The sequence below is a fragment of the Ochotona curzoniae genome, unplaced genomic scaffold (assembly GCF_017591425.1).
Source record: "Ochotona curzoniae isolate NIBS_2020 unplaced genomic scaffold, NIBS_Ocur_1.0 contig_2321, whole genome shotgun sequence".
In the NCBI taxonomy this organism is placed as follows: Eukaryota; Metazoa; Chordata; class Mammalia; order Lagomorpha; family Ochotonidae; genus Ochotona; species Ochotona curzoniae.
The window spans coordinates 17,872,485-17,886,579 of record NW_024465421.1 but is presented as its reverse complement, the minus strand read 5'-3'; the positions used below and the strand labels follow the sequence as shown (position 1 = coordinate 17,886,579).

The following is a 14,095-nucleotide window of genomic DNA, read 5'->3' as shown; positions in this document are numbered from 1 at the left end:
AGATCTTCAGATGTTGATTCCAAAAGTCTGTGATGGCTGAGGATGGGCCAGGCCAAAGCCAAGGAGCCTGGAGCTCTGTGTGGGTCTTCTGACTGGGTAGCATGCGCCCATTGTGCTGAGGCCATTCCACTGGTTTCCCAAGCACATTCTCAGGGAACAGCCAGGACTTGGAGCTCTGATAAGGGATGCTGGTGTCACAGGTAGTGACTTAACCGCTGTGCCACAGGGCCAGCCTCCAAAACAAACTTAACCTTACATTCTGTTTTCTGAGAAGGTTTTTGAAGTGCCTTCCTGTGTAATTATAATACAAGCAGGGAATACTTTACTTTGGGTGTGTGTTGTATGTTGAAGTTTTGCACCTGCCCAAGCCTGGAGGCATCCTGGTGTGGTGGAAGGGACACAGGCTTGGAGCTCAGCTAGGATGCTGCGTCTCCCCATTTCCTGCCTGTAACTGTGGCGCTGATCCCTGAGAGACTGCTGAGGGAACTGCATTTGTTGAAGGACCCAGCCAGTGCCTGGTCGGTGGGAAAGCTGGAGCTTTTGGTACTATTCCCTCCCTGGACGTGGGGGACATAGCAAGATGAGGCCTGGGGTGACCCACTTTAACTGTGTGTCTTCAAAGGAAATGAGGCTTACGCCCAGAGCATCAGGAGATTTGAAGTATTATATATGTGTTTTACAAGTTGGTTTTATTCATGTGTAGTTCACAAATAGAAAATATAGCATTTGAAGTATACAATTTTGTCAGTTTTGACAAATGTATCACTTTCTATGTTAAGACAGTTCAGTTTGAGGAAAAATGGAATTAAGTAAGTTACTTTTAAAAATAGACTTATGTATTTTAAAGGCAGAGTAAGAGAGAGAGAGAGAGAAAAAGGCAGAAAGAGAGAGAGATTGGTCTTTCAGCTGCTGTTTTACTCTATACGTGGCCACAATCAGCTGCAGCTGTTCAGATCAGGAGCCAGGAGCCAGGAGCTTCTTCCCTGGCTCCTGTGTGGGTTTAGGAGCCCTAGCATGTGGGTCATCCTGCGCTGCTTCCCCAGGACTGTTTGTAGGGAGCTGGACTGAAAGTGGAACAGCTGGGTCTCAAGCTGACATCCATATGGGATGCTGGCATTTCAGGTGGCAGTTTTAGCTACCGTGCCACAGTGCCAGCCCAAGGTAAGTTAATTTTGATGGAAGGTATTTTTGGACAATATATAGTTTCTTTAATGATATGCTCATTAATGAACATTTTAGAGGCATCTTGTATATAGGGGCTTCGATTTTTTTTTGCCCCAAAGGGGCTGCTGTGGTACAGGGGGTTAAGCTGCCACTTGCTGTGCTACACTCCATGTTGGAATCTTGGTTTTACTTACAATCCAGCTTTCTGTTAATGAACCTGGGAAGGCACTGAATGATGGCCCTAGTGCTTGGGACCTTGCCATCAAGGGAGAATGATGGAGTTCCTGGCTCCTGGTTTTGTCCTGGATCAGCCCTGGCTATTGCATGCGGTCACTCAGGGAATGAATCAACAGGTGGAATAGCTCTGTGTGTACCTTTCAGGTAAGTAAATAAATAAGCAGACATTAACATTTTTTTTTTAATGGGGATACTGGTCTTGTGGTGTAGCAGGTAAGGCAGTTGCCAGCGGCACCAGTGTACCATATAGGCACCAGTTTGAGTTGCAGCTGCTCTACTCTCCAGCCAGCTCCCTGCTAAGGTACTTGGGATGGTCCAATTCCTTCGGCCCTGCACAATGTGGGAAACAGGAAGACGCTCTCGGCTCCTGACGTCCGATCTGCTCAGTCCTTGCTATTGCGGTCATTTTGGGAGTGAATTAAGGGATAGAAGATTTTTCTGTGTGTCTCCCTAGCTTTCAAATAAATAAATAAATAAATAAATCTGTCTTAAAATTTGTTTTCCACCAAATCGGGTTATCTTTTAATTCCATTTTACCTAAACTTATTGAGGTAGCTGTGAGTTGCAAATGTCCTTGTCCGGGAGTGCTGGAATATTTCAGAGATTCTGTACCCTGGAAAGAGGGTACTGGCTAGGGGAGAATGCTGCACAATGCTGGGGAGTGGATTCTGCCATGAAAAATGGTTAGTATGATGTCTTATATTCCCTATTTTACCCCAATTAAAAAAAAAACCCAAAACAGTATGTTTCATTTTTACCTAACCTGGGTAAATGCTTGTTCAGCACCACCAAGTAGTCTGTTTGAGGCCTGGTTTCTGTCATTTTTCAGCCAGTCGTAGCCACTTGGGACACTGTTGGAAGGGAGCCATTGTCCCTGATTTGTGGAAGTTTTAATTATCACCTATAAAGAGCTCTGCATTGGAGATGCTCGGGCGCTGACAGATAGGAGCAGCTTGCTGGAGACCTTGCAGATGGCTGTGTGTGTTTGATGTCCTGTTAACACTATTTACCCATAAGGCTCACTTCCATCCCAGAGGGAGATAAGGGCTTCCTTTAAGTGGTCCTTTCATGTCTGGGTGCCTACATTTTTTTAAAAAAGATTTATTTTTATTTTATTTTCATTGGAAAGTCAGATATACAGAGAGGAGGAGAGACAGAGAGGAAGATCTTCCATTCGATGATTCATTCCCCAAGTGGCCTCAATAGCCAGAGCTGTGCTGATCAGAAGTTGGGAACCAGGAGCCACTTCTGGATCTTCCATGCAGGTTCAGGGTCCCAAGACTTTGGTCTGTCCTCTGGCTTTCCCAGGCCACAGGCAGGAAGCTGGATGGGAAGCAGAGCTGCCGGAATTAGAATCAGTACCCATATGTGCAAGGTGAGGACTTAAGCTGCTAGGCTACCTACCGCATTGAGCCTCCCTTTTGAAAGATTTATTTATTTTTATTGGAAAGGCAGATGTAAAGAGAGAAGGAGATACAGAGAGGAAATATTTTGTCTGTTGATTCACTCCCCAAGTGGCCATAATGGCTGGAGCTGAGCTGATCTGAAACCAGGAGCCAGGAACCCCTTCAGGGTCTCCCAAGTGGGTACAAAGGTCCCACAGCTTTGGGCCATCCTTAACTGCTTTCCCAGTTTACAAGCAGGGAGCTGGATGGGAAGTGGAGCAGCTAGAATATGACCCAGTGCCCACATGGGACCTTGGCGGGTACAAAGTGAGGATTTAGGCACTGGTGTCCAGGCCTGGTGTCTTTGTTAACATTGTGTTTTAGTTCATGATTCCAGAGACAAAGAGGCAGAGAAGGAGGAGCGTGTTCCTGTCACTTGGTTCATTCCCCTGAATACCTACAAGGGCCTGGGCTGGGTCACGTTGAATCAGTAACCAGGAACCCGATTCAGGTCTCCCATGTGGGTGGCAGGGCTTCAGTCACTTGAGCCACCACCTGATTGATGCCTTCCAGGGTCTGCATTAGCAGGAAGCTGTGTAGAGAGGGGACTTGAACCCAGCTACTCTGCTATTAGATGTAGATTTTCCCAGCTGACAACCCAACTGTTCATCTTTCCTTCTCAAGTCCTGTGCTGACACCAGAACAGGGACAGCCTGACAGGGCTCCCAGAGTCTCTAGTCCTGTGTCCTTCTCCTGATCCAAGGGCCTGGGTACATTGTTGTGTGACATTTTGAGTGTCCCTTGCCAACAGCTGACCTCAATGGCTTCTCTTTCTATGCAGTGCCAGATCCGCTTTGGAGGGAGAAAGGAGATCGCCTCAGACTCCGACAGCAGGTACCTCACACCCCGTTCCCATCCAGACTGAAAGTGGGGATACAGTGCTGCACTCTGTACCAGCAGTGCGGGGTCCATTTCTGGTCTGTGCAGAGACCACTGGTGCACAACAGGATCTTCCCCTAGTGCTGTTTCTAGGAAGCTATTCTGAAAGACCTTCCCGTGTAATGGTATTTTCAGGGTAATTTAAGAATTGATTTTCCTCCCTAATACAGTATCAACAGAATGCCCAGGTTTGGGGTAATTTATAATTATCAGAAATGAGAAGCGTAAACAGCCATGAAGTGGGAACTGGCTGGTAAATGATACTGCATCAGTGGAATGGAGTAGAATGATGTCTGTGTAGAATTTGTTCTAAGCAGCTGAGTGCATCTGTAGAAATTAAAAAAACGATCTGTGTAGATAAGATGCATTTATTAAAAAAAAAACCCATAATGTGTGAAAGTATGTAGATGAAGAATGACCCCAGCTATGTTAAACCAGAATTCTGGGGAAGCCACAGTCACATGTGAGCAAAGGTGGTTTTAGCGGGTAAGAAGATAGGGACTCTTAATGCTTTCTTGTGTTTTTAATTTTTAATTTTTTACTCTGGCAATGTGTTCCTTTTATAATCAGAAAGAAAGTTCTAAACGTTGCCAGGGACATTCCTGACATGGAAAGGCAAGAGCTTTTTATTATAGTGGGTAGAAGTAGTGTGCATTTTGGCAAAGGTGGGATTCACACAGAGATCCAGTGCTCGCTGGGAATGCTTGCCGAAGCCAGGCAGGGCTGACCCATCATCTGCCGTCCCTGGAGTGGCCAGAGGAGGAGGTATGGTAGCAGGCTTGCTCAGCATGCACACCCCCCTGGAAGCCCTCCTAGCCCCATTCTGCCAACAGAGTCAGTCATTCCTTGCTGTTCTTTCGTCCTCTTGTTCTCTGAAACTGTAATTGCCCTGAGTAAAGCATCTAGAGATGCATTCATAGAGTTTTGTGGGGCTTTTCAAATGGGCACAGATGGAAAACTACACTACACTCCATCCCTCTCATCTTGGCTTAGGTTTTCTCATGGTGCTTGCTACCCAGCACCTTGTATGCTGTCCTTTTTTTTACTTGTTTCCTCACTGCAGCATGACTTCTGTTCAGGCAGGGCTGCCCTGCTCTCCTGTATAGTGTCATATCTTCAGTGCCTAGAAGCATCTAGAAGATGAGAATAACATTTGTGACGTCACAGGGACATGGGAAAGAATGCTGGAGTAGGAGGAAGAATGCACTGTTTGTGTAGTGTGTGCTGCCCAGTGTGTGTCATGTGCTGTGTGAACTGTGTGCATGCTGTTTGTTGTGTGCGTGCTACATGCTGTGTGTTATGAGACATGGGCTGTGTGCCTTGTATGCTGTGGGCTGTGTGAACCGTGTGTCCTGGGTGTGTTGTGTGCGTGCTATGTGCTGTGTGTTGTGAGATGAGGCTGGAGAGTGACTAGAACCTTCCCTGCTGTCATGGGACAAGTATCTGAACTCTGTTTTTGAGGCTATTTTCCCTTCCACTTTGGCCAGTGCAAACCATTTTTACAATTTTGGCCACATCTGTGTACCCAGCTGGGCCAGAGATTGCCCTGCAGTGGAATTTTTGTGCACTGTGAACTCTGGTTTCATAACTGTTAATGCCAGTGAAATCTGAGATGGATCACCTGGTTGTAGTTTTTCTTTGGCACAGATGATTATCATAATTATGAAAAGGTTCGTCCATGTTCCTCCCCAAGTCATGTCATAGATGATAGACACAAAACATGGTGTGATGCAGCTAAGTATGTGAGAGACAGTGATGGGACCGAAATTGCCTTTTGGAAGGAGGCTGTGTCCACAGGAAGCTTGCTGGGCGTCATGGGCTGACGGAGAGGGAGCTGGTGTGCTGTGCCCAAGCCTTTGCACTTTAATGGCTTGAAAACTACTGCCTTGTGAATGGTTGCTTTCTGCAAGCTTGCATTTTTTCCAGTTCTTCATCTTATTTTGGGGGGCAGGAAAGCATTTCTCTTTTCCTGCCTCATGTCTTTTCCCTCTGTGTGGGTTACTTATGTTAAAGATCAAAAATGATTTGTCCGTGTTTTCATAATCATTTACAGATAGCAAAGGTGTGTATTTATCTTCATGAACAGCATCTATCACCAGTGTCTTACAGTGGCTAAAAGCAGGGATCAGTGTCCTGTGTCTTTCTTTTTGCTCTTGATGCTCCCTTCTCAAAGCCCTTCCAAGCTGCAGTTCTAATTCTTGGAACAAACTGCCTTGTGAGGCATGGTGCACATGTCCAGGGCACTGCTGCCTGCGCAGGGATGCCGGCTGTGCCTCCTGTCGTTACTTTGCTGCACAGTGAGGCAGCAGACATTCCTATGCATCTGAAATACTCAGGAGTCTACTTCCTTTTTTTTTTTTTCCTCTTTAAGATTGATTTACTAAAAAGATTTATTTCTTTATTTGAAAAGCAGAGTTATATAAAGAGGTGGAGAGAGAGAGAGAGAAGGAGGGAGGGAGAGAGAGAGAGAGAGAGATTGTCCATCCACTGGCCTATTCCTCAAATGGCCTCAATAGGCAGGCTCAGTCAGGTGGAAGCCAGGACCTTGGCACTCCATCTGGTCTCCCCAGTGGATGAACGTGGTTCAGGTACTTGGGCAGTCTTCTCTGCTTTCTCAGGCACATTACTGGGAAATTGGATCAGAAGTGGAACAGAGAGAACTTGAAAGAGCATACATATATAATACCTCAGTTGCGGGTGGTGGCTTAACCTTACGCATCAATGCTGGCCCTTCTATTTCCTTTTAAAAGTTTTACTTGAGAATGAGGGAAGGGGAGAGGGGGAGACAGAAAAAGAGAGATAAAGAGAGAGAAAGACATGCTTAGGGCAAGACAGCTCTCCAGAAGGCTTCAATAACCTCACTGGGGACCAGAAACTCAGTAAGTGTCCTATGTATCTAGCACCAACTCAACTGCTTGAACCGTCGCTGGTACCTGCTAGGGTCTACATGGGCAGGAAGTCAGGAGCCAGAACTAAGGGCTGAACTCGGGCTCTCCAATATGGGATGTGATGTCTTAGCTGCTAGGCCAAACATCCGCTCCCTCAGGTGTTTGTTTCTTTGGTATAGATTTCTAGATGTTGAGTTGCTGGGTCATAGGAGCAACTTCTGATTTTCTAAATACTCTGGCAGCAGTGCATTTGTTTTGTTTTGCTTTTTTTTGTAATAAATTTTGTAAAAAAAATTATTATTTTTGATGATATTTGTGTGATTGTGAAGGATGCATGCCCATGTGGACCGTCATGTGTAAGAGCCTAAATGTGGCCCTCACACACCAGCAGGAACTGCAGCCTCGCTGGAGCAACACCCAATAACCCTTTCAAGGCCAGCCCCCAGCCCTGGTTCTTGTGCCTGATGATATGTGCAGCAGACTGGTCCAGTCTGTCTTGCATGCCATTCAGCTCTCTTACATGCTAACGGATGTTGCAGCCTAGCTCAGCCTGACTGACCCCATTATCCAGCCCACACTTAACGCCGGCAGGTGCTACCGCCTGTCCAGCCAGGCCTGCCCCCAGTCCTGGCCTGGTTCTCTTAAAAAGAAAAGAAAAGAAGTGGTGGTTGTCACTCTAATTTGTGTTTCCTTGATTGCTAGAAAAATTCAGCACTGTTAAAAACATGCAGCGTATGGTTGTTTACTGTTTGGCTTTGCTCTTTTTAGCAACACTTCTGGCTACTACTTGCCTATTTTCTTTTTGGGCTGTTTGTTCCCAAGTTGCTTTCTAAAAGCCCTTTGTTTGTAATAGTGAATAGCTTCTCCTCTGTGCTTTGCACTGTGAATGTTGCTTTCAAGTCTGTTTGCCCATTGTCTTTGTGAGCGTGCATAATGGCATTTATACTAACAATAACATGCTGACATTTTTTGTTGTGGTCAGTTGTCTTTTTACCCATCCACGTACTTGTATACGTACCCATTTCTGGGTTATGTGTGTCAAGATCTCCCACAATGTTAGCTTTTGCATATGGGCTTGTGGTTTTCTTGTAAGCTTTTTATTGTTAACCAGTGAAACCTTTGCTCCATCTGGAATTTGTTCATGTGGTCTGTATGGAGAGACAAAGATCCAATGTGATTTTCTTCTAGAGAGTTGCCATGTTTCTCACAGATCTTTTTTGGCTCTTTATCTCTGGGCTGTGATGTAGTTTCATCTCACTTATTTAGTACGGAGAGGTGGTGGTCTGGATGCAGGCATGGTCAGCTCATTGAGAGCTGTGGATGAGTTGCTTTTTGGTGCTGACACTGCAAGGAGTGTGGGAGGCTGGCACCTGCTAGCACTAGGGCAGAGAGAGGCCTGAGGTGCAGCCCTGCGCCCATCCAGATGTTACTAGATGTGCCCATCTAAATGTTACTGGATGACTTGGTAACAGAGAGGCCTTCAAGAGCTCAGTAAGTTGCTATTTTCTTGTTAATGAGCCTGCACCTGTCTGAGCTGTTACTGCTGCCTCTTCAGGATGTGCCTTAGCAGGAAGCTGGAAGCAGAAGCTGCAGCTGGAATTGAACTCAGATGTGGCCAGCCTAACTGCCAAGTCAAATGTGTGCCCCTGTTTTGATTGTTTATAGGATAAATTTCTTGAATTGGGATTGTTTGTTCAAAAACAAGGTGGGTAGTGTGCAGCAGGGAGTGCCCATGTTCCAAATTAGAGTGGCTGGATTGATTCCCTAGTCAGCTTCTGACCCAGCTTCCGGGTACAGTGCACCCTGGGAGGCAGGAGACTATGGTTCAAGTACTTGGGTCTTAATTTGTAAAGTGTAAATGTACAGCATAGCCCATTTCCTGAAATGGTTACCACATAATGTTCTTGCTTAGGCAACGCTGGCTGGCTATTATCCTGTCTAAATTCTGGGATACAGCTCCTGGCTAGCTGGCCAGTTTTTCTGGATGTAATTGATTGCAATTCTAAGTAAAAGTGAAGATTTATAACTAAGGGTAATCTAGATTGTTTTTATGATTGTGCTTGGTTTTCTCAAAAATGTAAATGAATCTGTAACACAGTGAAGGGATCAGTTTGAAATATGCCCAGCAGTGATGGCTGATGCGGCTGAGTGCCTGTGAGTCACATGGGAGGACTAGATGGAGTACTTGTTCCTTGCATTAGCCTAACCTGTTATGGCCTAGCTGTTGGGAACATTTATGAAGTGAAGCAGTAGAAGGGAATTCTCTGTCTTTCTCTTTCTCTCTGCCTCTCAAATACTTAGCTTAAATAAGAAATATATTGGGACCAGCGCTGTGGTATAGTACACTAAGCCTCTGCCTGAGGTACTGACATCCCATATTATGTGGTGGTTTGAGTCCTGACTTCTCTACTTCCGATGCAGCTCTCTGCTGATGTGCCTGGGAAACAGCAGAAGATGGCCCAAGTGTTTGGACCTCTGCACCCACGTGGAGACCTGGAAGAAGCTCTGGGCTCTTAGCTTTGGGTTGGCCCAGCTCCAGCCTTTGCAGCATTTTGGGAATGAACCAGTGAATGGGAAATCTCTCTCTGTCAATCTGCCTTTCAAATTAAAAAATGAAAATATATATGTAAATATGTATACGCACAAGGTTACTTGATGCAATTCATAAACAATCAGCATTTGTTGCTGATGTTGTCTTTTTTTTTTCTTACAAAAATACTGGATTCTTTGGAATTTGTGAGTGAATGTTGCAGGTTCAGTAGTCTTGAACTGTAGGACAAAGTTCTTGAAAACAAGTGCTGGCAGGGCCTTAGCAGTGATCAAGTCAAGCCCATATAGCGTCCAGGTTTCCATTCAGGAGGAGGAAGCAATTCATTTTCAGTCATTAATTCCTTTACTCCTTCATGAGACTTTACTGAGCACCGTGAGAGAAGTGTTTTTCTTGAAACAGCTTTATTGGCAACTAATTTACATAGCCTAAAAGCTTGGCCTCCTCCTAAGTTTAACATTCTGAGATTTTTTTCCTCCCTTTGTAGATAACTGTGTTGTGCAGGTGTCACCACAGCCCGTTTGTCCAACAGTGCCATTAGCTGTCTCCCAGGTTTTCTCGTGGCAGTTTGCAGTTAATCCCTGACCAGCTTTCCCGAGCATAGTCATAAGCTCCTTTGTGCGTCTGTGGACCCTCTCCAGGTATTTCTTAGGCTCATTGTGGTATATGGCTTCTTTCCTTTTATAACATCTTCACGATGCTACCATGTTGTAACATATATGAATACTTCATTCCTTTCTGTTGTTGTTTAGAGGATATCCCATTTTATGGATGTATGTTTTGTTTATTCATTCAATCAGTAAAGAGCAATATGCATAAAAGCTTGGAGTGATTTTGTTGCCTGGTACTTTAAAAATACTGAGGTATACAATATTGCTGGAGTCCCTCACTTAATTAAGAACACGCCCTGAATTCATTACCATGGAATGAAAGTCTGATGTGATCCAGTGCCCTAGAAGCAGCCAGCCCACCGCAGTGGGCAGAGAACATTCTGGGAAACCTGAGGGGTGTTCTGAGAGCTGCACTGAAGCAGGTACCCCCATCATTTTGGAGGAATTACCATGCACCTGAGCAGAGACAGGAAGTGATGGAAAACCTTCGGGTGCCCTGGTTGTAAATCGGGGGCCTGCCTAACATGCCCAGCACAAGCTGAAGGATGGATGAGTGTGTTCTGTCTGGTTTACAGACCGAGATTCAAATGACACATCATGCAAGATCTCCTGAGGTGTGTCTGTCACTAGAGTGTGTATCCAATCTGTCACCTGAGTCTCCTCATGGGAGGGACCATAGGTCCCTTTTTGCATTAAAGCCAGGCATCATTCATGTCTAACACAGGGACAGCTCACAATCAGGAGAAGGTAGAGCATTTACAGAGAGTGGCAGGTGCTGCAGCAGAAAGATCAGAAGTAGCAAACACTCCGGAAAGCTTCCTGGAGGAGGGCACTCTGGGGTAAGTGTTGAATAACCAGTAGATACAAGCTTGGGTCAGATTGAGAGAAGGAAGGGAGGAACAGGGCGGGCGTTAGGACAATGGCTTCCTGTCAGACAGGTGTCTTGTCTTTTTTTAGTGTCAGGCTAGTTGTGGCCATATTCATCTGGCAAGTAGTACTGCTGATGCGATCCAAACTTTGGGGATTGGGTTTGTGCTGTTTGCCTACATTCCATTCCCCTTAGGGGTCAGGTTTTAATCTCGACCTGGCAGCGCTGTTACCAAGGAGTGTTTTGGATTCAAGCAATCTGATGGCCTTATAGAGTTCATTGTATTTGCAGTTCATTTGCTTAAAGGTAGAAGCTTTGGTTAATTATGAAGAACTGTAAGCACAGCCTGACTTCTCTCCCCATCCCAGCTTTGCCCCTCTGCCTGTTGAGACAGGTCCCCATTCTGGCTCTATTTTGCTAGGTGCCTGTGTTTTAGCTACTTTGGAGTATAGATGGTTTTGTAGAATTTTTCCGGAAGCTGTCAAATTTATGGCTGGGGGATGCTTGCAGATCTGAGTCAACTCACATCTACTATTTAAGAGTGATGTCTGCCCAGAATGAGCAGGCCCTGAGACCTATGGTCCAAGGTTAATCACCTACTTGTCGACCAGCTGGAAGAGAAATTGTGCGTGCTCTGTAGCAGAGACTGAGCTTGGTGCTGGAGCAGAGGGAGGACAAGCCGAGAGCATAGCCGAGGCAGTGTTAGGTTGCGGGCATCGGGTAGACATCCTCCTGTGGAGGGCCAGCTTTGATCCCTTGGCATTGCTGAAACATCCTTACAGAAACCGAAGTGAGTAGTATGGCTCAGCAGAATGAATCAGGCTGTTCCCAAAGTCAGAGCAAGTTTTTGTTTTGTTTGTTTCTTGATTGGAGGAAAAGAGGGAGGCAAGGACAGGGGGCAAGGAGGAGAGCGGGAAAGGGGCGGGTTGGGGAGAGTGAGACATATTGTCCCATCTGCTGGTTCACTGCCCAATGGCTGTAAGGTCTGGAGCCAGGCCAGACTGAAGCCTGGAACATGGAACTGCATCCAGGTCTCCCACACCGGCATAGGCGCTCGAGTAGTTGAGCCATCCTCCATGATCTTCCTAGACCATTAGCAGAGACCTGGATGGGAAGTGGAGTAGCCAGTGTTGTAGGTGAGGGTTTAACCCATTGCGCCACAATGCTGGCCCCCAGAGCAGATTTTATGAACTCTATCCAACAACTTCATCAGACAGTGTTTATAGGAAAGCAGAAGGTAGACAGAAAAAACAAGGTAATTGGCAACACCTAGTCAATGAGGCGGTGAATTGTTTATAGCTTACCTAGTTCACTCTTCATGGGCAGATTAGTTCATTGGCTACAGGGCCTCTGGCAACCAGCCCAAACTGCATGACTGTGATTAAACTCTATGGTGCTTTGGCCTGTAGGGTTGATTGCAGGTGCCCTGTGCGTACCTAGCGCCTGTTATATGTTTAGCAGTAGCGGCAGCAGCTTGGAACACGGGGATGGGTTAGTGGCGTTTGTTACAGGCCCAGGCCTGGTGCTGTGGGTTTGTGGTTTGGGGGTTGCCTCGTTGAGGCTGAGTGGCTTTAGTGAAGAGTGGGCATAGGAATGAGAGGACTTTTATCTTAGAATTAAAGTTGTTTGTTTCTGTGATATGGGGCATGCTAGAAACTATGTTGGCTCAGCAGGGTGGGTAGGTGAGGATGCAGTGCAGACCTTGTTGCTTATTCCCACTGTTATCTAGGATATTTTAAAATTTGTTTTTATATATTTATTTAAGAGGGAGGGAGAGAGAGATGTTATCTGCTCATTCCCTTCCCAGCTGCCCCCAATAGCTGGGCTGAGCCTGGATGAAGTGGGAGTTGAGAATTCAGTCTGCCCTGTGGCTGTCAAGGATGCAATCCCTTGAACCACCACAGAAGCCTCCAGGGTCTGTATTGGCAGGAACCTGCTGCTGCAGCTGGGAGTGGGATGCAAGCATCCGACATTGGACACAGGTGTCCTTAACTTCCAGGCTCCAGGCGTATCCTGGTAGGGCTGCTTGTGATGCCGTCTTGAGGTCTCTTAGATTTCTTTAAGCCTCAGTTTCTTTCAACTTTGGAATGTAGATATAATGCCTGTCGTGTGCATGTCATAATATTGATGGTAGGAGCTAGTAAAAAGATAGGTATGAAAATATTTTTCCACCTACAGAGTGATAAATACCTGGAGTATTATTACTACAGGTGTGGGAGTGGGTGGGGCAGGAAGTGCCTGCATTTAAGCAAGGCTGAGTTGGTAGCTGGTGGCCCCGGGGCCTTTGCACTGGGCCCTTCTGCCCAGTAGACTGCCTCTTGTCATATTCAGGTCATAACCCAAAGGTTACCAACATTCAGGCCACTTGATCTGAGGCTGACTCTGCCTTCTCTTGTTTTTTTCTTAATGGTTTGGAACAGGCTGGTTAGCATACTCGTGTATCGCCCTCAGCTAGAATCGTCCAACCTCAGTGACGTGAGGGACCTCGCCTGCCTGGACCTCACCCTTGTATCCTGAGCGCCTAGACTAGTACCTGGCTCTGGGAGCTCCCGAGGCTTTCCGTTAACGTGGGCCAATGGAAAGGGCTCTGAGGGCCGCACAGCCAGTCGGGCAGAGCCCTGGAAGCACTGTGTGGGATCGTGAAGAACTGAATGTGGTTCCTGGGACTGCATCTCTGAGCAGATGGGTCCCCCAGCCTCTCATTTCTATGGTTATTGAGAAATGAATTCAATTAAGAGCACAGTGATTGTAACTTAATTGAAAATCCCATCAACCGTGGATCTGTGTTGAGAGTGTTATCTCTTGTAACAAAACAAAGGAGGAGCATCCCAATTCATCCTTTTTCTGCAGTGTATGTAACAAGCCATGAAATTACAGTGTTGCCAGGCTTGGGAATTGAATTTCTGAAAAGATAATCTTGTTCCTCCAAGCACAAGTGATGTGAATTAGAGTTGAAACTTGTGATTTGGATACAATTAATGGCCTTGACCTCACCACACATCAAGCTCCCCACCACCGGGTACTACGTCCTCTGGCCTCTGGCCTGTTGCTTTGACATTTTTCTTCACTGTCACGGCCATGTGCTGCTGATGTGAACCTGAGCAGGTGGAGGTGTATGAGTGACCGGGGTCACAGGCCGCCCCGCCCCCACCGGGCAGCACAGGTGTCTCCTGTCTATCTGACCACTGAGGTTTGCACCTGGCAACTCCCTGACTTCCTTAGAGGTGCTGGGGCTGGTTTAGTTGGCTACTCCCTCCACCGGGCAGACTGCTAAGTCACGGCTTCTCGCGCAGGGTGACCTGTCTGTGTGCCCAGTTTGAAGCTGTCCTGCAACATGGCTTGAAGAGGAGTCGAGGATTGGCACTTACAGCCGCGGCCATCAAACAAGCAGCGGGCTTCGCCAGCAAAACCGAAACAGGTACACCTGCGCCTGCTCCCAGCGCGCTTGCTGTTTG

At 46.5% G+C, this 14,095-nt stretch overlaps 1 protein-coding gene across 1 annotated transcript in view; it reads left to right on the top strand.

Annotated features, from left to right (window-relative positions):
- SNX29 (sorting nexin 29) overlaps positions 1-14,095 on the top strand; it is a 247,346-nt gene that overhangs the window by 18,416 nt on the left and 214,835 nt on the right. Inside the window, exons 3-4 of the mRNA XM_040973311.1 lie at positions 3,628-3,680; positions 13,934-14,058. Coding sequence (XP_040829245.1) covers positions 3,628-3,680; positions 13,934-14,058 — 178 coding nt within the window. The remainder of the gene's footprint in view (positions 1-3,627; positions 3,681-13,933; positions 14,059-14,095) is intronic.